General features: G+C 42.0%; 2 protein-coding genes across 5 annotated transcripts in view; one reads left to right on the top strand and one right to left on the bottom strand.

The window, feature by feature from the left end:
- Window positions 1–6,484, top strand: part of STARD9 (StAR related lipid transfer domain containing 9) — a 123,038-nt gene extending 116,554 nt beyond the window's left edge. For both annotated transcript variants that reach the window (XM_075152051.1, XM_075152052.1), the window contains 6 exons: window positions 607–749; window positions 1,397–1,461; window positions 1,550–1,755; window positions 2,175–2,254; window positions 2,674–2,832; window positions 3,883–6,484. In XM_075152051.1, the coding sequence (XP_075008152.1) occupies window positions 607–749; window positions 1,397–1,461; window positions 1,550–1,755; window positions 2,175–2,254; window positions 2,674–2,832; window positions 3,883–3,984 (755 nt within the window). In that variant the 3' untranslated portion in view covers window positions 3,985–6,484. The remainder of the gene's footprint in view (window positions 1–606; window positions 750–1,396; window positions 1,462–1,549; window positions 1,756–2,174; window positions 2,255–2,673; window positions 2,833–3,882) is intronic.
- Window positions 6,485–7,860: 1,376 nt separating this feature from the next.
- The window catches only part of CDAN1 (codanin 1), a 33,385-nt gene continuing 13,312 nt past the window's right edge, over window positions 7,861–27,933 (bottom strand). Inside the window, exons 11-29 of one of the 3 annotated variants that reach the window (XM_075152058.1) lie at window positions 25,933–26,141; window positions 25,051–25,165; window positions 24,083–24,226; window positions 23,259–23,425; window positions 22,550–22,631; window positions 21,865–21,954; window positions 20,620–20,674; window positions 19,456–19,589; window positions 18,633–18,736; window positions 16,978–17,127; window positions 16,462–16,525; window positions 15,878–15,956; window positions 15,657–15,719; window positions 14,711–14,868; window positions 13,075–13,182; window positions 12,631–12,694; window positions 11,252–11,454; window positions 10,407–10,514; window positions 7,861–9,651 (exon numbers count right to left, since the gene is read on the bottom strand). In XM_075152058.1, coding sequence (XP_075008159.1) covers window positions 9,526–9,651; window positions 10,407–10,514; window positions 11,252–11,454; window positions 12,631–12,694; window positions 13,075–13,182; window positions 14,711–14,868; window positions 15,657–15,719; window positions 15,878–15,956; window positions 16,462–16,525; window positions 16,978–17,127; window positions 18,633–18,736; window positions 19,456–19,589; window positions 20,620–20,674; window positions 21,865–21,954; window positions 22,550–22,631; window positions 23,259–23,425; window positions 24,083–24,226; window positions 25,051–25,165; window positions 25,933–26,141 — 2,223 coding nt within the window. In that variant the 3' untranslated portion in view covers window positions 7,861–9,525. Of the gene's footprint in view, window positions 9,652–10,406; window positions 10,515–11,251; window positions 11,455–12,630; window positions 12,695–13,074; window positions 13,183–14,710; window positions 14,869–15,656; window positions 15,757–15,877; window positions 15,957–16,461; window positions 16,526–16,977; window positions 17,128–18,632; window positions 18,737–19,455; window positions 19,590–20,619; window positions 20,675–21,864; window positions 21,955–22,549; window positions 22,632–23,258; window positions 23,426–24,082; window positions 24,227–25,050; window positions 25,166–25,932; window positions 26,142–27,933 lie in introns of those variants that run through there. The other 2 variants (XM_075152060.1, XM_075152061.1) reach the window with 2 other exon arrangements.

Raw genomic sequence — 27,933 nt, 5'->3', positions numbered from 1 at the left:
GTAAAACACATGTCTGCTTATGTTTGAATTGTATCCCAAAGCCTAATGAGATTTGTTATTTATGCAAATCAAAATCTAATTTGATTCCAGGTATTTTGAGGATGTCCCTACCATTACATGACTTCAGAAAAATTCTGTCAACCAATAGCCAGAGCTTGCTTAGAATTTCTTGAGAAAGTAAATGGTGATTTGGTCCCTCTGAAATTGGTCTTTTGATGTGGTAACATCAAGCTGCAGTGTCTGAGAGGGTACGAGGGTAATGCTTTGAATGAACCAAGGAAGCATGCGGGGGCTAAAGCTGCAACGAGTATAGGATTGTATATGCAAGTTCTTATTTTTATCCTCAAGACTGATGTTGCCTATTCTGCTTTAGGTTATTTTATTAGCTTATATGCAGTAATAACCGTTAAACTTGAGTAATGCAAGATGTAACTGCAGTGTAATTACCAATGCAGAGATTGTCTAGACAACGATGTTATCGGTCCTACATCGGGATCAGGTGGATTGGGTGCTCCAATAGAGGGTTTAAGTCCCTACAACTGCAGAATAGTGGTGGGTTTCCTTTTTATTTTATTTATTCCCCTACGGCTTTTTTGTTTCCTGCAGAAGCCAGCAGAATTCAGCCACCCCTTCCTTCTACTAGCATCAGCTGTAGGTTCACTCATGGATTAACTGTTTCCGTCAGCTCCTCTTCAACAAAAGGATACCAGGATTTATCCAAACATATCTTGGCTAATGCTACCACTGAGGTAAGTAAATAAGCGGCATTTTCATTTATTCCTGTACCTCCTAAAAGCAAAAATGGGTGGGACAAGCGTTGTTGTTCTACACTGCAATAGTTCCCTATTTGTCAGTTACAGAGAGACAACCCTGAGCAATTTTAAATGGCGGGGGAAAGTGAGCCGGGCTGCAGCAGTGGGGTTCAGAAGAGACTGTTGCACGTTAGCTGAAATGTTTGAGTGAAGCTGGTTGAAAATGCTGAACTCTTCTAGCGTCCCAGAATTCCTACAGTGCAGGTTTGATGTGTATGACAAGACGTGAGGGTGTAGTTAGAAGGAAAGCGTACCAATTTCCTATTTCAGATCGGGTAGAATCACTTCAGCATCATTTGGAGATACATGCACCCCCCACCTCCCATTTTCTCACAAGAGTTTAGGCTAGTATACAGGCGTGGGTGCTTTTTTTTATATATCTATCCTCCTTCAGCAGAGAATATGACAGGCAAGTCAGTCTGGCTGTTAATACTCCCTAAGGATTACTAGCACTGTAAAACTATTTGTGGTAAAGCCAGCTTAGTAGTTTGAGTAGAAGATAGCGTAGCAGCATGTAAAAGCTGAACACAATTTACAGTTTATACAACTTTCTCTTGCCTGTACGTTTGTCATTGTTTTCTAAGGTAATGGCAGCATGCTCTCATAACCTGAGGAATCTCTACACATGCCAAGCAGCAGCTGGTTGGAAGTAAGTTTATGGCAGGTCTTTGTAATGGGAGGCCTTTTTATGTACTTGGCCCTCTTGTGTGCAAACACCTTTCATTCGTCTTTGACAGATACCAATGTACAGAAAAAGAGGTGCTGGTTTACTACAAAGTCTTCCCTTCAGCAACAAGGCACGGGTTTCTGGGAGCAGGAGTGATAGAGAGACCTCTTCCCTGTGTGTGGGGACTAGTGAGAGATCCTGGCAAAAGGCATCTGTACGACAGAACCATCAACACAGCTCGAATACACAAGAAGGTAACCAGCCATATTCAGCTGGGTGAGTATCAACACCAACTGGCCCGTTATCATTATGTACTTTCTCAGCTCAGGTTGTCAGCCAGGAAGAAATTTAGAGGCATCTTATTTCATTTCTTCAGGTTTGAATAAACAGTTTCATTATTTAATATGGGAACTTCACTTTTGCAAGCCTTTTCCAAAGTAAGGATAATATTAAACACGTCTCACTGCAGAAGTACAGCTAGAGACAGTAGTGGGAAAGTCAAAATACATCTTAAGTGGCTTGAAAAAGCATCTTAATGACACATCGTAGCATATTAAGTACAGCTCTGCTCTTAGGCAACAAGAAGTCAAAATAAAATACGCATGTGCATTTAAGGGGTGGGGGGAAAATTGAGACAAGTTAAAGTTGTCAAAGTCTAATTCCCCTTTTTTTGTTTTGGGTGTTTTTTTCCACAGTATATTTAGTGACCGACACCTCCCTATGTTACCTAAAGCAACCCCGGGATTTCTGCTGCGTTACTGTAGAAGCCAAAGAGGTAAAGTGAACGTTCTTTCTGAAGCAGAGGAGTACTTGTTCTGAACTCACGGTTCAAGGACAAAGGCGAGAAGGAAGGGAAGTCCATGCTCATGTTTCCAGCAGTGACAGTGTAATAGGAAGAAAAGCCATGCTGATACGACACAAGTGAATTATGTATAAAACCCTCTTGTGAATGACAATCGTCAACCAAGCCCCACTAGGCAATAACGCAAGTGTTACGCAGTATATTCTGGTTACAAACATGCAAGATTATGACAAAAAATTATTTAATAAATAACACGAGAAATATTATTTCTTATTAAAAGAGTTCTTTTAAGTAAGTAATATGAGAAATATGCCTCATGGCAAACAAAGAAAACATTACTAGATGCATAAAAATTTTTTCAAATTGTCGTCTTTGCACTTTGTCACATGCAGGAGAACCTGTCTGTCTTGGCTATTCAGTCTGTCTATGATGCATCCATGCCTCACCCTTGTAAAGAAGTGGTGAGAGGGGAGATTTTGCCAAGTGCTTGGATACTGGAACCTGATGTAGTGAATGGAAGAGACGTCACCAGAGTTATTTACATGGCGCAGGTAAGATTTTGCTGTATGTCCAACTGTGCATGCAAAATGCCGTTACATATCGGTAACAAAAAACATAATCCTTATGCTACGCTCCATGAAATGACCATAAAAGTCATTCCACTTCACGCTGTTATCTAGCATGATGTACAGTAATGCAGAGAGAATCTTATTAGGATTGTGCTTAAGCACACGATCCCAAGTTTTTACAGCATCTAACGCTGCTCCCTTGGCTACCAAGACTCTTCTGTAAAGGTTCATTGGCAATTGCAGTATATGTTGCGTTCTCACATGGTGAGCCAGTCGGGAGAGTCTTGTTTGCATTTTCGTCTTGCTGTGGACACAGGAAGTCCACCTCAGGTTATACTATTTTCAAAATGCATGGAAATACTTCTTGTTAACTTCTTTTCACTGAAGTTATTAATTCTTCACACTTTAATAGATACAAAAGAGAAGTCAAGGTTAAGATTCCAGTTAAGAATATGAAAATCCTGCCATCCATTTATTACAGACTTATCTGAAAAGTAGGCTCTCTTTGAGACAGTGGTACTTAAAAATGGCCAGAAGAGGATACCATAATGTGTATAATTTATTTTAAAGTGCTCATCTGAGAGCTAAATGGCATTAGTCCTTTAAACTTACCTATAAAACATGTTTTTAAGATACAATTTAAAAAATACTATCTTTAAATTATAGTAATTAGTAATTTTACAATGCTTATGTGTAATGTATATGCATTTTAAAATTTTGTATGCGTTTTATGTTGCACTTTAGTATATGCATTTACGTTTTCAGTAACACTGTATCTGTCTCCAACTAGTAATATTTAATCTAAGCTCAAACTCAAAAGCTGCAAGTAACATCAAATAGCAAAGCTTTGAAAGTCTACGGAGTAGTGGGAAGGAAAAGATACAAACCACACAGTAATGACAGCATTTGGCTGTGAACTACTTTTGTGCTTAACATATACTTGCAACATCAGAGCTATTCCAGGCTGGAGAAGTGTTTTGTTCAACAACAGGTAGAAACCACAACATGTGGCCTTTCTCCTCATTCCTGCAGGTGGATCTCGGTGCCCCGGCTATCCCCGCAAGGCTCCTGAGTTCCATTGCTAAGCGGCAGCCTCTGGTGATTGCTCGACTGGCACACTTTCTTGCTAGTTAGTGTTTGGTACAAAACCGGACACTTAACAGCAGCTGAAACTTCACGAAGAGACACAAGCATCTGTAAGGGTAATGTAAAATGCTGGCTCATTAGACAGTCACAATCAAGCCTCACTTGAGAAGCCTAACTCTAACGGACTATACAAAAGTATAGTTAGAAAAAAGGATCATTTCTTTTAGCCAGCGCTGCTCAGAAGAAACCCAGCAAGTTTTATGGGGAACCTGTCCTCCTGAAGACAGCTGTGGAAAACCTCCATGACCAGCAGGAAGGTGTGCTGTCTCTATAAAGAGCAGAGAAGAGACTTTGCTTTACAATAGCCAGCATCTTACATGCAGAAGTGTATTATTTAATTCCTGTTTCCAAGGAGCTTCAAAGATCAACCTTCCTTCTTTAAGAAAGTTTAGGCAGCAGTGAGAAGGCGGCAACGGAAGCAGTGAAATGCACCACAAACTGGAAACAGTACACGTATGGCTTAAGACCTTTTACAAGCTCTTGAGCAGAGCTGCAAAGCCACTTGCTAATGTGGAGATAAGTATCAAATGCAGAATTCCTAACAGTGTAGATAAATGATTTAACTTAGCTAGCTGCCTATACTTCCCCTTCAGAAGGGAAGTTAAAACAGCACGATATCCACTAGTCATCCTACACCCTGGATAGATTTTTCTCATGAAATTGGCTGACTACTTGCAGCCAGTACAAGGTATTTCAGATTGCCACTACACTATGCAGCACAGTGGAAACCGCCACACCTCAGGACACCGTTTTACTGCACTGCAGAATTAGGTGCTTTGAAATAAAGAAACCAAACTGACAGTTGTAAACAGTGACACTTTGTCATTAATAGGGAGTAGTACTGAGTAATCAGCTTGTTTCTAAATTTAAATCCTGCAAATAAGAGTAGCTACAGCGTTTTTCCACAATGGCTTTTTCCATCAGCCCTTCTACATTAAGAGTTAAAAATTGAGCCTGGTCGTAGTCTTATCGCAATTCTTTGTTCATAACATGACCGGCTGTCTCACTGCAGTGACTACAGACTCTTCCCATTCAATTACCTCATGGTATTTCTGTTGGACTTAGTCAACAATCCTGCTGTCAGGCTTTACGTGTTTGTTCAACGCACTCCCTAAGTTTGGTCGCACATTCCTAAAATTAAACAAAACCACAACCAACTCAAATATCTGAATAACTTCATTTAGTTCTTCAGCACAACAGTAAAGAATCACTTTAGATATCTTACCTAAGCAATAAAAGCTGCTGTGATATGTCGTCTTTAGCTCAAAAAAGCCCACATTGTTCAAGAAGCTGTTGCACTTTAAATTTGTCAAGTGAGAGATATGTATTGAAGCATCCACCTTACCAGAGTCAGTGTCTGCTACTTAACACAGTTACTTTCAGTAAAAGATGCATTTTCCCTGCATACAGGCAAGTTAGCCGCACTTCCCAACTTTGAGTTCAAGAGCCAAAATCTACTTTTACTATATCTTTGCACAGGTGTAATTTTGGCTCTCAGCTTCTATGTTACTTCCTGTTATTAATATATTGAGTTTTAAAAGAAAAAATAATCGCTATTTTAAATTGATATTTAAGAAAATAGCAGTTTTGAGACATACCAGCCCAAGGCCTTTTCCCCTCCCCGAACTATACCAGGTAGGATAACAAAACTTTTCACTTACTTACAAATTTGCTTTGTTTTATCTTTAGATGGTCCTGGTTACAACCTTAACACCAATATATTACTGTTCTCTTTTGGTGAAGCTCAGCCTTTTCTTAAAAGCCTGCCAAACTGAGTCATGGCATGTTTCACTTCAAGTGTCATGCATCTTCCATAGCCCCTCAAGGAGAAAGGGACAACCCGTCACAAAGTTTTCTGCAACTGAGCAAAAAGACAGGTTTCCAGATTTGCAACCTGTCATAGAGTCCCCCCCTTTTGGTGGAAACCAAGAAAGGCAGAGCCAACAAGGCAGTACCTAAAAGCCCTAGAAAAAACCAAGCAGAACCAGCAGCACGGTCTATTGGCTCTATCCCCTGTGCTGCTTCCATGGATTTCCAGAGGAGGTCGGGGAGGTCTTCATACAATCCACAAAAAATTTGCTCAGTGCTTCACTTTTTTCCCTTTTATTTTGGACATGGCACTAGTGATAAAGCAGTTTCTGTAGGAAAAACATCTAGGGGGACTCCTGTTGATCAACGATGCCAGTGCCTATGAAGGATAATGTCTTATTGTACAGTGCATCAGATGTTTATTTTTATATATACATAAGATTTTTTTCTATGTTTACAAATTAAGTTATTTATATATGCTTGTTTTGAAGCGTTTTTATATGCTATCAAAGCTAAGTTTTATTTTTATCAGTATTGAATTAATGTAACTTTTTTTTTAATACAATCTTCAATTGATACTAAAAAGCCTATTTATATGAATGTTTTCTTTTGCAAATATAACATTTTATGGTACCTGTTAATGTACGGCATTGGTTTGGAAGGAAGAAAAAAAAAAACCCAGCAGATATCTAATTTGTTAATCTACAGTGGGCAAAAACCAACTTCCTGTAAGTTACTGCTGAGCAGTAGATGATCAAACCAATTGTATTGTACCACCTACTGTTGCATCTCTGCTCCTAATCAAGATTGCTATTTTCATATCCACAATAAACGGTATTTTCTACACAAGAAAACGTGCCCACGTTGTTTTGCTCCAGCCAAGGTACCCATCTATGGAACTACGCTGGATGGAGAAATAACATAAAGGCTAGCTTGTGATAAAAGATGTAGGTCTCTACTTACCTGCTGAGGAATGTGCACGGAACATGAATTTGTGGCACAAGAGGCAAGAAGCCAGTCACTGCTTGAATTTGGTTTTGTGACGCAGTGCCTTGCCCAAGCAAAGGGTTTTTTTTGTGTTTGTGGTTTTTTTTGAAATGAGGCACTGGCTGAAGCTTCTTCCTGAGTCCAGTTACACAACTCCTGAGCTGAACATCCAGAAGGAAGTTAATATAATGCCATTTTTCCTCATTCTCTTCTGAGAGTTGCGAGTGTGCAGTAGGAAGGACTGACTGAAGGAAGGCCGCAGGCTGACCTAGCTTGCTGTGAGCTCTCTTCTCCCTACTGCTCTCCTTGCAGCGCCGCTTGCGCTACAGCTGGAGGCAGCGCACAGAGGACGGGCACGGTGCTTGCAGGACTCACACCGAGGGACTCCGCCAGCCCAGCGGGACTGCAGAGCGTCACGCATCCTCGTGAGCGTGGTCCCACGGCCGAGCATCCCTAGGCAGAAAACAGCGTGCTATACAATCGTTCCTAAGGGTTAGTTACAAAGTCGGGTGCCTGGCTTTACAGAGCAACCAAGGCTGAGTACCATGGGATGCCCAGAACTAGAGTAACAACTGCATTAAGAGATAAGAACACGGAAACAGAGGTGTTTCTTACCTGCTGATTCCCGCTGAAGAACTGACTGCCTTCTGCCCCATAGGGCACAACTACGCTCTCTGGGTGTAGTAAACTGCTCCTGGGGCTTGGTCACCTTTTAAATAAAAATTTCCAAGCATGTTGTATTAGCAAAGGATAATTCAGGTATGTTGAGTTCATGAAAACAGCTGTGGCCATGGTATCTATGCAAACAGTTTTACAATACCCAAATAAAGTCAGTTCCACAGGCGAGCGCACCTTTTTTACCATTATGGATTCCAGCTTCTTCCCCCTTCCACCATCCCCACCCCCTTATATAACAAAATAAAGTTATATTTCAGTATAAGCAAAGCAGCAGGCCGGACAGGAGATATTACTATACTTTCTCTGCCCCATGCTTTGTGGCAAGGCACCTTTTTTGTACTTCGGGCCAGTACAAAGAGGTCATATATCGACAGCTTGAACACAAACCAGGACATTTAATCATGTTTATTATGACAATCAACAACTTCAAATGAGATCTGCAGCAAACTGTCACATAATACTCAGCCTCAGGGAGCAGGTATGGTATGATATGGAGTACTTGCTATTTCAATTTGTATTACTATGTATGTCCTTGCTGCATACACAGCATGCCTACTGCTAGGGCCGCTCTGCTTCATTCACATCAGAAAACCCCTAAAATGAGGCACGCAGATGGAACATGCCAGATCCTTCAATACAGCGCTTAGTAACCAAGTCAAGACAACTCTCAGTACAGTTCAGTCTCTGACGTGCCTCTGTGGTTTCTCTCTCTGTATCACATATATTTTAACAGAAGCCACAGTTCTACCTAGTTAGTCCTGTTTGTGGTTTTTCTTAAATCATTGACTCCAAGACGTTACCTCTTCTCAGCTTGTACAAGGAAGAGGTACGTTAATTAGCAAGCTAAAAAGCCCTGGGTTTCACTATGTCCAAATGTTGTTCTTACATAACACAGTATTTGCTTTCTGAAAAAACCTGCACTAAAAGGACACTCCGAGACAAAAGGAAATAAAATCCTCACTGCTACAGGGGAAAAAAATGCCAAGAGACAGCTAATGAGCACCTAATCATATTCTGCTAACCACCAGCAGTCCCTACCACAAACCCCGGGTTAAGGAAATACTTGGGGGGGTGAATGGGAGGTTACACCCTTGGCGATGGATCTATCCGCAAGGGCAGAAAACACCCACTGTTCTCCACGAAAAGGATTCGTTTCAAAACCAGCTCTCCAGAGGATGTCACAGCTACTTTTTTGTCTGTTCTTCCAGGCTGTAGTATTCTTGCTGCAGCACCTCCTGTCTGACAAAACCCAAACTCAAGGCAAGAAGGATTATAAAAAACAGTGAATAGCAGCCAGATGCCATTTATGTTCACATACTATAAAAGTGTGTTAAAAAATACTGTCATCTGTCTTCAGTAAAAAATATAACAGATATTTTCTCCCTTATTTCTATTAAAAACCCCAGGAAATTACAAGTTCTGTTTCCAACAAGAGATGGGAAAACACTTAAGCATCTACATCCTTGAAGAATAATGCCATCAATGTTGTGGTGTATATATTTAATATGGTTTAACTTTTAAAATGAGTCCTAAAAAAATTAAAATCAAACCTTCAAAACTGAGTGTACAATGAAAAATAAATATAGGCTCATCTCCATGTCATACAGGTTCACCTTTTCCCTCCCCTGACAGTACAGTCTTTGTTAAAAGACAGCATGAGAAATCACATTAAGTTAAGAGAAGAGACAGCCACCAGGAAACCATCTCTCTGATCACGAAGTAACTTGTCCACTTGATTTGATTCCTGGGTTTGGTCACAGCCTGTTGCTGCGAAATACAAAAAGTCAAGTCTATGAGTAAAAAAACGGCTGCTCTGAGCCACGATCAAGGTGCTTAAAGGACTTTTGACTTGGAGATCCATTTGCTGATGTAAATCCTTCAGCATAGTCACCATGGCAAAATGTCCATGAACAGAAAGACCAGTGCAGGTTTTGCACGAAGTGACCTCTTATCTGCAGTATGCGCCCAGCAAAGAGCTCACAATGCATTCAGAAACACTAAAAATTCCATTTATATCTTCATTAGTAGTTTTTGTCCACAGAGAGTCCACCTCCGCTAACTTTGTGCTGTCACAGTACCTAGAGATTGTCTGGTCAGCTCACAAGGGTTAGTCCTGGGCTCTTCTATATGATGTTCTGATATAAATACTCTGGACAGCATTTCCAGTTCTTTTAAAAAATCCTGTAACAAACAGATACAAACCAGAGAACCCTTATTAACAAATGTCAACAAAGAGGCTGACTTAATTTTTCTAGTAGAGTACTTCACAAGGTTAAACACGCAGCTGACGGTTTTCCAGTGCAGAAACCTAGACAAGCTACAAAACCGATTGTAAAGATGAACGCCTGCAGGTCTACATGTTCAGCCTCCCCTCCAACCCCCACACCCTTCTCAGAAAAGATCGCTGCCCCAGTTTAAATGGTTAAACATCTCCAATATGCAAGCGCTCACCAGCCTTGAAATACTGTCCACTTTTTAGCACGGGACTTGGGCTGTTTCCTACATTTTGACTCTGGCTAGAATAGTCTGACTCCTCTCACATTCTGGCGGTAGGAGGCAAAGAGGGTTAAATGCACGTCTGGTCAGTTAAGACCCTTCCCAACATGTCCTTCTCAGCTGGAGCACGGCAAACACATTCAGGCTAGAACCGAGAGCTGGCAGCTGAGCCAGCTGGTCTCCAAACTGGTTCACAATTTTCTTGGAAATGTTTCCATTGCATGGGAAATACTGGGATTCACACAAGTACAGATTTCAACCAAACACGAGTAACAGTAGCAAGCTTGTTGGAAGCCAGTCCTGCTGCTGCATTAAGCAGGAACTATACATAGGGAAGGTTATGGGCTTCACCTACATGAAACAGAACTACAAGATTTACTGTTTATGTAGCTTTACTTTTTATTATTTCACTTACTGTTCACACACATCCAATTACTTACTGAAGGCCAAGGGAGCTCTTTGAGGCTATGCAAGCAACTCTCTATTTCACTAGTTCTCATTAGTTCATGTTCTACAAGACCACGAAGCACGAAAAGGAACAAATCCCACTGCAAAAGAGAGGGGGAAAAAAAAAAATCAACAACTTAAAAAGAAATGGATTTGGTGTTCGTTTCTTAATCCCTACACAATTCATGTTCTTCTTCTTGGTTCAGAATGCAGAGAAAAGGAGCGAAAGGAGAAAGCACATTATTTATCTGGGTGTGGCAATGAAGGACACCAAAGAGCAACATCCAAAATGAGGCAACAAAATTCCTTTAGTTCATACATTGTGTCCTACCATAAAGTCTCAAAATTTGTAATGCTCAATTTCCAAACATACCAAGTATTTAATTCCTGTGTGTTCAAGAACAGCTTGAAAAATTCTTTTCTTACCTTCGGAAATAAGCTGGTTTTAGTCTGCAACTAAATAGGGGTCATAGTTGGGGATCTTATAAGATAACACCGATACGCACGCAGAAATGAAAGCTGATAAAAGACAGACGAATGCAACCAATTACAAAATCACGTGTGTTCAGTCCTCATAGTCTCCCAGGCCAAATGGGCCATTTTGCCATTTGTTCCTAAATTAAACTCTGCCTTCCTGACAGGTATCAAACACTGGCAAGTGGTATGCGGTCTTTTTTCTCTACCCCTGCAGAAACAACGCCAGCTAACAGCAGAGCAAATCCTGCCGGCCTCATTCACACAAGCAATCAGTTAACAGTGCGGGCAGGCAGAACTCCTACATGAGTACGTCAGACCAGAGTGGGTAACTGGCAGCTCCATAGATCGGAATAAGCTTTACCTCTCGCTGCTTAACTTCTGCAAGATAACCGATGTTCTTCTTGCTGAACATCAGCTGCACAGGAACAGGTGTCCCAAAGTCCTCCTTCCAGACAGAAAGCAGCAGCTTTAGAAGGCCATAGGTGGGATTAGTCTTTACACGCAGCCTCTCAGAGCTCTTCTCTGGGGACTTGATCCCGAGACTCAGAGGAACACGATCTGAAACTGTAAGAAAAGGAAGAAAGGTGAACTTCTATAGCTGCGTTATTTTCCTTATATAGTCATCACCTTGGTCCAACAGCACATTTTGCATAGCTGGCATCTAAACGATCACTCAAGTGATTAAACCAGTGAACCTAAGAGGGCTGGATTTTAGAAACATGCAAAATTATGAGCTTTGAAACTATACAAACAAGTATTACATAGGAAGAGATTTATACTGCTCAGATAAAGAACACCATTTGGTTGGCATATAGCCCCAAGTCTTGAAAGACAACTGACTAAATAGAAGTCAGCCTAATGTTTAATAAAAGAGGACCTACGCGTTACTCCAAAGGAGAGGAGAGTAACACAGTAAAACAACATCTAAATCTATAAACAGATTAAATAGTTGTTCATACCTTTGACTATAGGCAGAGTTGCATAACTTTATACAAGTCAAAGTAAAGCTGAACTGTTTAACTGCAGCTAAACACACACAGAGGGAAGATACCAGATCTTCCTCGGTACAGACTAATGGAATAGGGCAGATTTACATTGCTGCCCCAACCCGAATGAAATTTCACAATATCCAGGTGTGAACTGCTTTCTGAAAGAATCAACCATGTATAAAACTTCTTAAGAAGGTTCTAAACCCAGGAAATTAGAAGGTTGCCCAGGGAGAAAACACCTGCATCCAGATCACTCGCTCCTGCTGAGAAAAACATTGTATTTAACACACTAGAGCAAGAGGGGAAAAAAATGAAAACACTCACAAAAGTCACAATACACAGAAAACAAGTTAGTTCCATTCTCTCCAAAAAGAGCCATAAAAATACAATTTAAGGGAACAGGCCCTTACTTTTAGGGAAAAAAAACTCTGAGCTGCAACTTTTCAGAGGCAGAAATACTCAAAAACATATCACTTATTTAAATGAAGGTACCAATAAATAAAAAACAATGGAGATGTGAATAGAACACCAAATCTGAAGGACGGTTAGTCAAAGTATAGTGCTGTTTTGCAGAAGGTGGAAGGGAATAAGAGCAGCCACCCAAACTGACAGAAGAAAATCTGCAGTCTCAATGACACCCCAGAGAATCAAACATCCATGAGCTCTAAATACTGAAATCTCTGACCCCAAGGATTTAAGAGAACTGTAATAACAGATTTCAGTCTTAAATAGCTTATCATGACTAACTTACCCAGCAGAGAAGCCAACTCAACCGTGCACTTTGCCAGCTGCTGTTCTGATGTGGGACACATGAACTGGAAAACACAAAAAAAAAAAGTTGTATCTTTGTCCCCATATTGCAGACTGGACAAAACAGGGCTTCACAAGGGATAAAAATGTCAGAGAAGAGCAGGCAATTTACAGCAAGAAGCACAAAGCTGTAATCAGGAAACTATTAAAGACTGAAAGACAAGAAAAAAATCATATATGAAAAGGGGATCCACAGAGGCTAATTTTAAGTAAGAAGCAGATCTACGCAGTGTAAGGAAATGCAGTGCAACTTTATCACATTTGCGCTCAGACAAAAACCATTCAACTGAACTCAGCTGTGAGGCAAGGCACGCTAACAAGTTTACAAGTACGAAGACAGCTCAAAGTGGTCCAAGGGTTTTTTCCTTGCTTTTTTTACGTCTACCTTTCTGCATCGAAGTGTCTGACTCAATCTTCCTAGCAGGCACTCCAGCCAGACGTAGTCAATCACTTCATCCTCATCCCGTGGGCCCACAGCAACACAGAGCACATCCTTGATGAAAAAGACAGCAGTAATTCACCTATTAGTATCCTGCACTTCCACAAACAGATCTTTGGACCTATGACAGAGCAGTTCATAGATAGTCCTTGGGTCCTCATAAAAAAAAAGACAAAAAAATTAAGCTAGTATCCTCCTCATTTCATAGGACGGATTAAAGCTGAATTTTTCACAACCTTACCTAGCTCTGATTTTCTACCACAGTTCTCACTAACGTTATGAAGTCAGCCAACGAGGGCAACCAGTTCATCATTCTTAAAAGTAACTAGCTCTGAAAGCTCTAGGTAATTCTGATAGCACAGCAAGCAAGTTCAGGGTAGAAGTGCTACAGAAATCCAGAGTCCTCTTATATTGTCAAGGTAGCGTCAGTGTCAATAAAAGCTGAATATGAAGAGCACTAATAGGGTTATGGCATGAAAACTGGTTTAGAAAATTTTACATGTGGCAGCACTTTCCATCACCAGCGATTTACCACCCAGTATCAGAAACTCAGGATGGAAATCAAGAGAATAAAAAAATATTTTAAAAGCTGTATCTGAAGATGCCATACAAAAATATCTTCAAAAAGCAACAGTTTACAGAAAAAGCCCCTGGTTTCCTCATATACCTTACCGTCCTCTTTTTATTTTATCTCAAGCAAGAAAGTATTGAAGGGTGTGTGCTCATTCTTATACAATTGCTGGGAATGCAATGACAGTGAGATCCAGTATTATTGCTCAAACAGACATGAAGCAGCAACAAAAATAGGCAGAATATATAATGGTAAAAAAGTGAAGTTTTTAGAATTCTTCTTTTCTTCATGGGTTTCTCACACAGGTTATGTAATTGCATGATTTTTACAAGAACAGTGACCTTTTAAAAGCCTGGGAGAAAAGACCAAAATGTAATTTGAATCAGCTAGAATAGAAAATTGCTTGCATCTAAGGCTGAAATTAAGACCATATCATCACCTTCTTTTTAAGATACTCTGATTCTCCCTAATTATAGCTGAATGAAGGTGCAGATGCAAAAATCTTTCAACAGATTCGTACGGATTCATCTGACACTTAATTCGATGTAGAATTCCTAGTGTGTACGATGGGACAGTCTACCAAGTTCTACAGAACTGAAAGGGCCAACAGGAAATTCTTACTCTAAATGGAGACCAGGAGACTCTCCATAAAAAGAGTAGGTCTACAAAAAAGTAGCTATTTTGATATGCTGACTCTTCAGCATACAGTTGTACACAACACTCATCACACTATGGTTTCTAGGCTACTTGTACCAAAAAGGCCACTGCCGTGCTACCAGGAATCCTGTATTTGAGATAGTACTCCTGGCCAGGGAGCGCTGATCTACGCAGAGATGGGAAGCAGGGAGATGAAAAAAACATTAGACCTTTCCATCGTGCTTCCTAAACACCCCTCACAGCCAGTTCCTTAGAACCAGAACATCCCCTTTTAAAAAACAAAACAAAAAAACAATCACCAAGGTGAAAAATTAAAAGGGAGTTAATGCAAGGCAGGAAGTGAACACCATGTACCTTAATCTCGTTGATGATTTGGGAGGGAAACGGAGCACAGTGCTGACAGCCTGGAGGGCAGTCCCTTCTCAACTCCAGAGCATCCTCGCCGGGCAAGGGAAGTCCTGGGACTTTCAGCATTCTGTTGAAGGTTGCCTTCACTTCTCTTTTGATGAGTGCTACAAAGAACAGGGAACAACTCCTGTCTACTTCAGCTTTTCTCTCCAGCGAGGCAGGCAACTGTTTCCAAACACTACCCTTATTAGCCTCTTGTTCCGAAGGCCACGGCAAACAAGGAAAGGACAGTTTACACTTTCAAACCCTTCTCACTCCAAGCTCTCATTATATTTAATGGGCAGAGGCACAGGTGCAGAGAGCGTGTTAACCCACAGCTCTAAAAGGCAGCCACCCATTACCACCAGGTACCACTGGCAACTCATCTCATTTTCCATCAAAATATTTCAGGGGGTTTAATGAACACAGTAGCTAAGCCAGGAAGCAATGCCAAAGTAGAAAGCTGAATCAGCATGACCATACCAGTTCAACCACGGTGCCCACAAAAGCCGTATGTTTTCTACCAAAATAAGTTTTGACCAGCATCCAAAACACTAATCTCCTGCTGCTGCAAATGGTGTTGGATATTCCTCCCCAGATTCTTGGCACAACCTCATGAAACAATGGGTTTTCAGAGATTCTGAAGAGGTGCCAGGGCACTATTACACAGTAAAAGGACTACAGTTGCCTTCAGCCTGCTGAAAACCCACCCAGTCCAAGAGGTGTTTGTTTTACAGAAGATTTCAGAAGCGCTCTGTACATGTGGACCATAAGGTGGCTTGAGAGAGCAGCTGCCTGTATCATACGTTTGAAGTGCTAAGACAACTTCAGCCTAGAAAACATTTTCAGAAGAAGCTTTCCACAGCATTCATTCTCACCATCCTATGAGCCTCCATAACTAAAAATCACTTACATGGGCCAAGCCTGAAAAATCCCTGAAGAAGGTTCTTGGAGCTAGAAATCATTCCTCTTATTCCTAAACAAGGAGGGACAGAGCAACTGCATGCTTCCCACTAAAAGAAAAATGAGTAGGACCAAGTACTTTATAACACTGGAATAAATTCTACCCCTTGATCTCAGAAAGAGAGTACAATGGACAGGTTAGAAGCCCCAGTTCAGGGAAAGGAGACTCACCTGCAATGTTGGCAGAAAGCCAGCCACAGGCTTTCTCAGTAGCCAGTTCCACTGCAATGTCTTCTGCACTACTTAAAACCTTTACAGGAAGGATAACAAGTGATAGGAGATTTACTACCAGCCACAGCATTATAGTCAGTGAGAAGTCAGAAGGAAGTCTAGAGGGAAAAGGCTTAATTTTGGCATGCAACATTTAAACAGAACACCACCACCTCTGTGGGAACTGCTACTCTGAGCAACAGGACTGACCCATTTTGATTTCCCAAACCTCATCAACCCCATACAAACCCCATCAACTCTTGGGGAAGCTGATGCTAAAACAAAAGCATTACCCTTGCAAGATGATGCAATTTATATACCATTCCAGTCTCAACAGTTAGCTATCGGCTGGAGTATCACTCTAGCCAGAATATCCAAGGCAGCCTGGCAGAGGTGACTCTCCTTAGCTATTAGTCCTCACATGAGGGCATCAATACATTCCATTGTCCTAAGCTATTAAGGGGTAAGTGAGGCCGCAATGGAAAAACGCTAACGATCCAGACTTAAAGTCAAGGTCTTTAGTAAGTTTTAGTGAAAATACATACTGCTGCAGATGTCTCTTCTGGCAATAACACCCTTACTGCCTCAGGACCTTTTTTTTTGCAAAATCTGCAAGAAGAGAATGAAAACATGCCACAGGATTAGTTAAAGTTCTTGGACAACACTCAGAGGTTCATTACTGTAGGAACTTTCACATGCCCTCTTACAGTCAAAACCAGTTGGAAGACTGCAGTGAAATAAGTCAGACCAAAAGAACCAGACAAGGAAAAAGCAATTCCAAGTCATCAAGCTACAATACTCAATTTTCCAAAGAGGGGAAATACAATAGCTGCAGTGGATGTCCGTTTGGATGCAGAGGGACACACAGCACCTTTATTCCTTCCTACAAATACTGGCATTAACTGGCTGGAGGCACAGCAGACAGTCACCCTACGAAGAGCAGAGGTCAGGGTTTATAATTACCAGAACCTGAGCATGACAGGCCAAACCGAATTAGGCTTATAGATTCTGCAGTAAGAAGAGACGGGAAGGCACAAGTTTAAATAACTTTTCCTCCTTACTCTCTGCCTTTGATGAGTGCCTGGGCCCCTTCCTCATACAGATGAGCGCACACCTCTTCAAGCAGCTTGTCATGATTAGCATCTTCCTCCTTCACTTTATCCTGCAACATGACTTCAGCCCTTTGAACCAACTCCGCTACCAGTGTTGCCCTGTAAAAAAACAAGAACAATCAGACAGACTGAAATCAATACAACAGTGCACACTAACTGTAACCAGCTGTTTCCCCCAATTTAGGAGGATACCCATCTCTCTCAGGCACAAATGCAATAAACCACTCTGCTAAAAAAGAATTAATCACACTGCGTTTAGTACTGTACCATCTCCTTGCTCTTTTTGTAAGGAAGAAAGCAGCAGTGAAGATACCAAAATAGTACTAAGACTCAAGAGTCAAAAGCCTTTAGGTTTTAATAGAAACATATATGGTTACAGGTATCTTTTCCGGCAGCAATACCCTTACACTCTCAATGTATAGTGATCAGAACCTCAAAGATGTCAACAGCAGCCCACTACAACCAGGATTCTTTGTGGGCTGATACCGTTTAATGTCTGCAACAAGTTGGACAACGGGACAGTGCAAACTCTCAGCAAGCTCATGAGTGACATGCTGGAGGGCAGGGCTGCCATTCAGAAGGACTGTGACAAGCTGGAGAAATGGGCTGACAACGGGGTGGTGACTGTGTACCTGTACAGGCTGGGGTCTACTGGCTAGGGAGCAGCTCTACAGAAAAGGATGTGGGGTTCCCAGTAGACAAGCTAAGTAAGTTAGCAGTGTCCAAAGAAGGCCAACCTCACAGTGGACCAACATTAGCAACAGTGCAGCCAGCAAGTCAAGGGAAGTTATTGCCTCCCTCGCCACTGTGGGGCTGCATCTGGAGGATACTGCCCAGCTTTGGGACCCCAGCACAAGAAAGCCACTGACAATCTGAGTAACCGCAGGAGACAAAAAAAAAAAAAAAAAATCACTAAGCTGGGATGCTGGAGCACACAACCTACAAGGAGACTGGGGGAGCTGGTTTCACTTAGCCTGGAGAAGAGAAGGTGAAGGGAGAAGGAAGGCTTATAGAGAAGACAGAATAATGCTTCCAGGAAGCGCGCAGCTACACGTTGACGGGCAACATGCACAAGCTGGAACAAGGGAAATTCTGATAGGATATAAGGAAACATTTTTCACAAAGCCTGGGAAAATTAAGCATTGGAACATGGCCCTAAGAGGCTGCTGAGTCCCCATCCTTAGAGACTTTCACAACTCAACTGGAAAAGGTGCCAAGCAACCTGACCTAACTTGAAAGCTGGCCCTGCTTTGAGCAGAAGTGTGGATCAGATGACCTCCAGAGGTCCCTTCTGACCCGAGTTTTTCCTATCATTAGCAAGAATGTTCTGAAAAGGATATAAAATCTCAAAATGCTGTATTACGTTCACATCCCAAGTGCCCCACAGTCATATAACCCCTCTCTTTGCATCCGTTCACAAATTCCCCTCTATAATGGCAATCAGATGTTGCTCAACCCCGCTGTCATACCCTTACACAGCCTTGGTGTTCTACTATACGGCATACTCTGAGGGAAGCTTTCTTTCCCCCATACACACAATTTTAAAGGATCAGCTCTTTGCCTCATTAACTTCTTAAGTCACAGAACAGATCACCAGCACTTACTTGATGTGCTTAACACAGTTGGATCCCACCCTCTCTGCCACAAATTCAACTGTTCTCCGTAGGGAGGGAGGCTGGTTGTGGAAGAAGGCCTGTTCCAACTCCACCTGTTCAAGAGAAAAGTGCTACAATTGATTAGAGCACTCCACCCAGATCCTCCTCTCCTCAACACAGGAATGGACACAACTACCATCTGGAATTATGCGAAAAGGCACGCGATTTGCCTACACTAGAACTTTCTGCTACTGTAGCATTCAGCACCCCTGTAAAATATTTGCTCCCTATTTCCTTCTAACCATTTAACCCAAAGCTCATTATCAGGGTTTATGAAGCTACAAAAGCAAATGTCCAGTAAAGGGAAGAATGGCAGAATTATGGCAGCACCTACTAGTAGTGAGTCACCACATAGGGTTTGTTTTGGGGAAGAAAGGATCCTCTCTTTTAATTACAGGCTGGTGATCCTGTAGGCTCCTACACAGTTCGTTGTTTCCGTGGAAAGTGTGGCTACAATCTAACCAAAACAGAGTATGAGAAACCTACCAACATTTTATATTAAAGAAGAGGCAGGCAGAGAAACAGGCTAATTGTTCCAATTGCAAAAACGTTTACTGAGGTTATCTGGATTTCAACACCCACATGGTATCCCAGCCACATGACTATAACAGAAGAATGAGGAGTAAGGGTACCCGACCATTAAACACAATGTTCCCTGCTGCCTAAGCCCATTCTTTTCTTTCCCTGGCATTAGGATACCACTGTGTATCCTACCCTCACAGAAGCAATTGCCCCTGCCCTGCTTCCCCTTGTGACTCCCTAATTTCATTACCTGCAGTTTCCGCTGTGTGACAGAAGCCTTGGGTGCCAAGGACTCTGCAGCTGTGGGAGTGATTTTCCTTATAAAGCCACCATTTTTTGCTCCACTACCAGCCACAAAAGAGGCAAGTAGTTTCCGCAGCTCACCTGTACAGAAAAACATGCAAAAGCAGTCATCGTCCCCATAAGCAAGGGAACAAATCAAAACTCGAGAGAGACTTTCACATTGTCAGTCCTGTTTCCAGAGCAGATTCTCTCAGCTTCTGTGAAAGCTGAAGCTTCAGAAAAGCAGAGAGGCATCCCACCCATTTAACTGGCAGGGCATAGCAAGGCAGGCAAGGCTCCAAAGATAACAGAGGAGGATTCCAAAAAGCTCCCTGGCACATAGAACTTGTTCGGAAGGATCAGGGAGCAGTCATTTCTATGCATCCCTTTTTAGCATGGCAAGCGGGAACTGGAAAGTCGTCAAGGACAACAAGGCAAGCAGAGTTACGTAAAATTCCAACAGGGTCAGGAGAAAATACCAGGGAAAAAGCTTGAAGACATGTTCAACCCCTAGAAGCTTTCATGATGCAGGTTTAACATACAGTTTTCCTAGAAGCTAAGTCCCAAGAAGGACAGCACCATCCCACCATCTGGGACTCTATTGTCTACAGAGAGGGATTTCACCAATGGCAGTCAGATCCCAGGAAAAAGATATCTCAAACAACCACCTGATAAAGCACCAGGGTACAAAAGGATTCTCCCCCTCTGCCTGGCAGCAGAGATATGCTCAAGGATCACGGCATTCCTCACAGTACAAACACCTCTCCCTACATCTAGGATGGAAAAGTTGTACACTTACTCCTTATAATGCTTCCTTCCAGTTTGTGAAGGCTGAGTTCCCCTGTCCCTCTGGGTTCAAGCTCTGTAGATCAACTATCCTGACTGTGTAGCCTCCCTCCCCCCCAGCTTCACCAGACACTATTCACAGCTGCAAGAGCTTCTGCAATACAGCTTTTTATCAAGGTTGACCCATACACAACTGAGACCTGAAGTTGTGAGGAGGGGTAAGAAAGATAATCTGAAGACTCACAGTACCAAAGGACAAATATAAATAAAAATAAAAAATATAAATAAAAATAAAAGACATACTAATATATGTTATTTATATAGCAAATATAAATAAAATACTCACCAAGATAGGGACAGCAGGTATAGAGTAACTGCTGATCCACCAAGGGTACAGAGTCCTGGTGAGAAAAGGAAGGAAATGCTGAAAGGACACAGCAGGAAAGAAACAGTCTTCAGCAAGTCAGAAATCCCATACGGTTTCAGAACTGCCTTTCCATGAAAACAATAAAAATAACTGGATTCCAAGTCCACAGTAAAATTATGAACTTCCAGCCCAAGTGTTCAGTCCAGCCCTGTAACACACAATGAGCTGTTCTGCATTCAGTCAGTGGAGCTCAACCTTTGCTTCTGATCACTGTCAAAGCCCAGCTGAGAGCTCACGGTTACAAAGGGAACCAAGACTGTTGCCACAGCTGCTACTCATAAAAGAGAAACCTATCCACGGAGGAGAATAAATGAGGCACATCTGCTATGCGTTACACCTCCACAGGTGTCTGCACCCAGACTCACTGGAACACCGCACTGTGGAGTAATGTCACCCTCGTATCACCCAGTGCAGCCACAGGCATGGGAGGAAAAGCAACTTCAGATCCGATCCATGCGGGCAGTGTGTACTGCCCTCATTTGGAAAAAAAAATCAGTTGATCTCCGCATCCTTATCTCTGCCACTGAAGAGATAGTGCAAAACAGAACTTTCTAATTAGAACAAGATACACATATATCTTAGCAAATATACTGCTCATTCTTCAAGGAATGCTATGTATTCTCTTGCATGTCTGGGAGTTATCTGAAACATCACACATGCCATAAACTCACCTCCTTTTCTGCTTGTTCATACTATTTTCAGTTCAGTTACCCTTATCATGCAACTGGAAAAGAGGTGACCCCAAAGACAGCAACCTTGCTCTTATAGTCCCGTCTTACAATTTCTGTTGAGTTCACCATTACTATTACTTATTTCTGGGAAGTGCTACAGTTCTATCAGCTCACCTTTTACTGCCATTATCAGTGAGTAGGAAAACAGCACCTGATCCTCCAGCATAACTTCGCACCTATTCTGCAAGCTATTGCAGCAGGTGAGGCGTTCCTGCCTGACAACAGCCCCAGAGCTGTAACACACACAGTTTACAATCCAGGATGCAATGCAATTGAGGCGCTTGGACAAACCGGGGCATCACATCCATTGGCCTACATATGCTGAATGCAGCTGCACTGAAGCCAAGTTCCTGATAAAATCTTACACTCCTGAGGCCGTGGTAGGTCCACCCTTATCCACAGATTCAGAGGACATGCTGCTGCACTAACTCACCAAAGCCTGAGCAGATGTCACAGTATCCATCATCAATCCCTCCTGCCTGACATCAGTGGTAAAAAACAACTCTTCAGGGACTGATGGAACCTGAAACAGAAACCCCAATATTACAACCCAAACAGCAGTCAGTAACTTACACCATTTCTGACAAAGAGGACAGTAAAATCTCACCAACCTCCCACCCACAGAAAAACTAGCACTAAGGATCCTCTCTGCCCTAAAGGAGAACCTTTCCATAAAACTAAAGATTAAGTTTGATCACCATAACATAAGTCACCTTCCCTACCCTCCCCATACAGCATCTTTCACTTTTCCAACAGGTTGCTGCTAACCAGTTACCTTGCTTCTAACTGAAGGCACAAAAGGATTTTAAAAGTTCATCACACACCATTCTTTTATCAGACAAAAAATTCCCCAGTAATTCAAGACTGCCAGCTAGCACTCAGTCTTTGTGACAAGAGCTTCCAGTTCTAACAGGAATCAGCTGTCAACTTGCTTACAAGGATGCAGATTTCCAAGTACAGAGGATTCTTCAAACCCCACACTCGTGTAAAAAAACCCCAACAAAACAACAAAAACTACTGTTTTGCAGTGTTTTAATTCATTTCAATACTATTTTCTGTTGAGTTTTGTGCCCTCCTTTTTCTTCAGGGAAGAGCTGTGTGCACACAGGAGACTCTACCTGAAAAAGCCAACCCAGAACTGCAAGGATCAGCAGCTTGTTCAGGAAACTTATCTCCTTATCTTCAGAAAGGACCATTAACCTGCCGTGCAGCAAAAGCAGCAAGAGAGAGCGTTAGATTTCAATAGCTCAATTTTCATTACGGAAAAAAAATCCCAAACCACTCATTTTCTAATTATACTATTTGTCACCATGTACACATTCCCTACTTGTCTGCCTAAAGAGTGGAGAGCAAGCTCTACTTTTTTGTACGTATGGATCTGAATAATATGCTGTTTTAAGTTTACACTGGAAAAGCCAGTGTGAAGTAACTCTCTAGAATGTGCTTCAAATTTTCCTCATGTATACAGGAAACAAAACTAGAGCATTATTTAGGCATGGGAGACCTTGTAGGTTTAAGATTCAAATTCAAGGTTTAAAATACACAGCTGCAGATGTAGAAGGAGTGAGTGTGGATTTAAAGAATTTTGTTTACTTAATGAAAAGCCACATATTTAAATCAAATATTAACCTCCGAGTTTAGGATGTGTTCCCTTTGCAGCCTTATGTAAGATAAGAAGTGCTCATGATTTGCACAAAAAAAAAAATGTCCTTTTATAAGAACCTCAAACTAGGGCCAGCATGCATCCTCAAACACCAGGCCCCTCAACTAAGCAAGCAAACCCTCACAGAAAAGTTCTTAAACAAATATCCTTTCCCAGGCTCTTACCTGTATACCTGCAGCAAGAGACAAAATACTTTCCTGTAGTAATCAAGGAAAGGAGCAATATGATCCACAAGGGAAAGGTACTCCACAATCCAAGGAATAGTCAGGATAGAACGTTGATCCCGAATAGATTGCCTCAGAAGCTTGAATACATCCAGTACAGGTAGGGTCTTAATGGACAACAGAAGTGAAAGCAGCACTTGAAGTTACCTTTTGATACTTAAAGAAAAACTTTATCTATATAATGACTTTTCTTTCCAGGATTTCATCTTCTGTATTCTGTACAAATAAGAGGTGACTTTCTGGCTAACGCAAACATTTCTTTGCACACGAGCAGAGTAAAAACCACACTATGATGGCAACCAGGGGTCCCACTGGGATTTTCAAAAGTAAGGCTGTAAGCCTGACTATGTGCAAGTGGAGTCAAGGTCTACCCCTGCCTCCTTGCATTCAGTACGACACACTCTAGGAGATGGGTGCAAAACTAACAAAAACATTCCTGGTAGCTGGATTTTACACTATAAATACAAGTCGTCTTAGCTAGGTCAGAGTTCTGGTATGACAGCCCCAGATTACCAGAAATAACAGAAGACTGAGTACCTCACCATCAGTGCATTCCCTCTCTTTTCTAGCTTACACAAACCCTTCTTTCCTTTATTCCCAACCCCAGAATATGCAGTAGGGGCACAGAACAGTATAACATGATCCCAGGAACCACTGGCTTGCTTTGAAAGGGCATAACAATTCATAATCCCCTCCTTGGATTAGAAAACCTGCCTATCAACCAAAGGCCACGTTAGATTTCTTAGAAGAGTTTGGTTTCTTACTTGGTTTCTTAACGCTACTGCAGAGTCTTGCAAGTCTCTAGTTGGTTGCTCCAAAGTGCGATATGGCAAGAAAACAAGAAACCCCAGGAACTTGGCAAGGAGTCGTAGACTTAACAGGACTACAGTGAAACGCTTCTTTTCATCCTGAAATGAAGAAAAGCAAGCTGGGGCAACGCTACCCTAAACTGGCAAAGCAACTACCTACACTAAACTTCCATTCCCTTCGTGCAAAAGGTCCACATAGCTTCATCACTGCTTTTAATAAAGATACGTTTCCAAAATACATATTTATCAAGCATTTCAAATTGCTTCTGCCTCCATGGCTTCACTTATAGTGAGAAGAAATTAATTCAAGAGCTTTCTAAAACAAGCAGCTGCTCAATCACATCTTCGTATTAACAACTTTGGAGTCAATGAGAGGGCACAGAGCTGATCTCATGTCGCCTCCTTCATACCATTACTGCTCTGCAAGTTTTCATGAACCTTTGGCTGCTACTTTGCTAATAGACTATAAGCTATGACACCTCTGACAGGTACAGATCAGTGAAGAAACATCTGAACAGGTATGAATAGGCGTGACTACAAATTCATTCTAACTAAAATCTTTCTACGTGGAAAAGTAACAAGGAACTATTGCAACTGAGTGCAACAACTGGACTCGGATATTTCACTGATCTAACACAGGGTACTAACAACCTAAAAAGAGGCTCGCACTTTTCAAACTATTGTGCATCATCTCTTATAACACAGTTGTGTGAAGCACCCTGAAGCATACAAGTAAATGGCAAGGGGCTCAGCCATCCATAACCAAGTTGCAGAGTTATGACAAAACCAAAGGAATAAGCTCTTGTCCTGCAAATACAGCAGTGGAAGCTCCAAGTCAACTCACAATCAAGCCAGTAATTCTCTGGGTACAGGAACAGTTCAGGGAAATTCCTGCCAAATGTGTTTGCAAAAAACAAGCTTACCTGTTCATCCATATCTGCTTCCCCATCACCGTGCTCATGCTCCACCAGAGTAAGGCCATCCAGTTCGAGTATCTTCAGGCACAGACTATCCATCAGATGCTGATTGAACTGGTAACTTCAGCAAAAGATGATGATGAGTCAGACTGGGCTGAAAACAGCAGTAAAACCTCAACTAACACACTGCAAAATTTCAGGCTTGTCTCATGAGTTGTATCAAGCATCAGCAGACATCCATGTAACAGACTGAAGACAAGCAAGCAAGGGACAAGACTAGTACTGGCTGACTCCCTTCTTTTCCACTCTTATTGTGTACTTCTTCAAACAGATGCTATTTAGCGAGTCCCAGCATAAGGATAATAATATGGATCTGTCGAAGCAGGAAGCTGTAAAGTAACTGAAGATTCAAATCTCCCATAGATCACAACTTCTCCATGCTGTGGATTGTGAAAAACTCATTAAACAAAACCATGAACCTGGCTTCATCCTCTAACTCCTTAGCTTCATGCACTACCACACAAGAAACACTTGGCCAGTCCAGTACCCTTGCATTGCACGCCTTGGCACTGGAAAATGCTGATGGCCTGTGACAAGATATTATGGTTTTATAGAAGGAAGATTATTACCATGTAGTCTAGCCTAATGTAGCACACAAACACATGCTGTGCTCCAGACAGAACCTGCTTATTAACATGTTCACCGTGCGTGCTGGCCAAGAACACTTAGTGTGGTATTATGCAGCTTAAAAACATTTCTGATATGCTCTGCCTAAGTTACACCATGCCCCAAGCTCTGCGGAAAACTCCCTGCTGCAAGAGCAACATGCTAGTGTTCCCCACTCGCCCGCACACTTCACCAAGGAAACAGCAACCACGGGCAGCTAACCTTCCTGCGCTGAGGATGAAGTCCCTGAAGAACTGCTGGCACCCTGGGAACGAAGGGGGTGGACAAGGTCCTCTGATGCTCTGAGGAACGATAAATCTTTCCTGCAGCCTCTTCAGACGGCTCAGATTATCAGAACCCAGCATATTAAGAACATCCTGGTCTGGGGTGTCTCCCCAGCTTGCGCCACCTCCAGTAGGACCTTTACACATCTTCAGGAGACAGAAAGAGTAGTGAGAAGGAAAATTTGTAGTAAGGTATTATTTCACTTCATCTCTCGCCCCACATATTCTCCCTTCCTCACAAGGCTTTGTTTTAGGAGTAATCCAAGCATGGCCTTTTCAGGCAGCCCACTACGGAAGATTTCTTTTCCTCATGCCGAAACATGCTACCCACCTCAGCCATAAACAGCCTGGAGATCTTGAGAGATGGAATTCCGATCCTATACATCTAACTTGGGCACATCTAGCAGACTACATCTGGATGTGTGGAGAGAATACCTATCACTCGCATGGTCTTCATGAACCACTCAGTAGGATCTTTAGCCCAGTCTCCAAGGACCGTGATACTGCACTATGCATTCCCAGACCAGATTTTCCTCGAGTTTCCACAGAGTTAAATAAAATCAAAAAATGAATGCCCCCCTGGCCCAAACACATAGATACTACTCAAGACACAAAGAATCACAGAACTGCAGAACTGTTTGGGTTGGAAGGGACCTCTTGGATCATCTACTCCAACCCTCTTGCTCAATCAGGGTCAGCTACAGCAAGTTGTCCAGGACCACGTCCAATTGGGTTTTGAATGTCTCCACAGACTGGAACTTCACAACCCCTCTGGGCAACCTGTTTCAGTGTTTGACCACTCTCACAGTAAAGAAGTGTTGTCTTGTGTTCAGATGGAATTTCCTTTTTCTCAATTTACGTCCGTTCCCTCATGTGCTGTCAGTGAACACTACTTAGAAGAATCTGGCTCCCTCTTCTTCGTGCCCTCCCATCAGGTATTTGTACAGTGCTAAGATAACCTGGAGCCTTTTCTTCTCCAGGTTGAACAGTCCCAGCTCTCTCAGCTTCTCCTTATATGAAAAATGCTCCAGTCCCTTAACCATTTATGTGGCCCTGCACTGGACTCGCTCTAGTTAGTCTGTATGTATGTTTCTTGTACTGGTGAGCCCAAAACTGGACACAGTATCCCAGATGTAACCTAACCAATGCTGAGTAAAGGGAAAAGATGACTGCATACTCCTACATCTAAGTCAGGATAGTTTTAGTGAGAGATACTAAAAAGCAACATTTAGGTATGTATACCAAGTGAACAATTACTAGGTCCATTTATTCCAAACTGAGCATCCTCCTCTCCCAAAAGAACATCTTGTTACACTTCCCAACCTTTAAATTATCAGGCCTCGACACAAATCCTCAGTCTAGGTTCTTTTCTGCATGGGTATCATAATACACACAAGATTCTGCAAATCAGTTTCTGGTCAGACACATCAGTTCATTGAAGACAGCTAGTTATCAGTTTAAATCTTTGGTTACGCTTGTGAAACCCTGCAGTCTTCATTAAGAAGGCACAGATATAAAGGAGAAATACAGTACCTAGGACTAATTAAGTCCTATTGATGCAACAAAGTCCACCTCATCTCTTTCCCACAATCTCCCTGAACACGCACATCAGACAGGACACTGATGCAAATTCAGACTGGACACTAGAGGAATTTTCAACATTCCAGCAGCTTGCAACTTCCTGGCAATGTGTGTGGGCTAATACTCAAGGTGGGGTTTTGTGCCTGTTTTGCTATCCAAAAGGAACCCACCAATAAGCCAGCCATTTATAGAGAATACAGTGAAAATCTATACTCCAATCAGAAGCATATTTTCTTTTTTCATTCCTTCAGCTACAGTGAATTCAGATGATGCTTGAAACTGGCCAAAAAAACCCTGTAAATTACCACAGCAATACTATATCAAAAAGAGCCTGTTGCAGCATTACACAGAAGAACTA

The sequence above is a fragment of the Calonectris borealis genome, chromosome 5 (genome assembly GCF_964195595.1).
Source record: "Calonectris borealis chromosome 5, bCalBor7.hap1.2, whole genome shotgun sequence".
NCBI lineage: Eukaryota > Metazoa > Chordata > Aves > Procellariiformes > Procellariidae > Calonectris > Calonectris borealis.
This window is presented reverse-complemented; position numbering and strand designations above follow the sequence as displayed.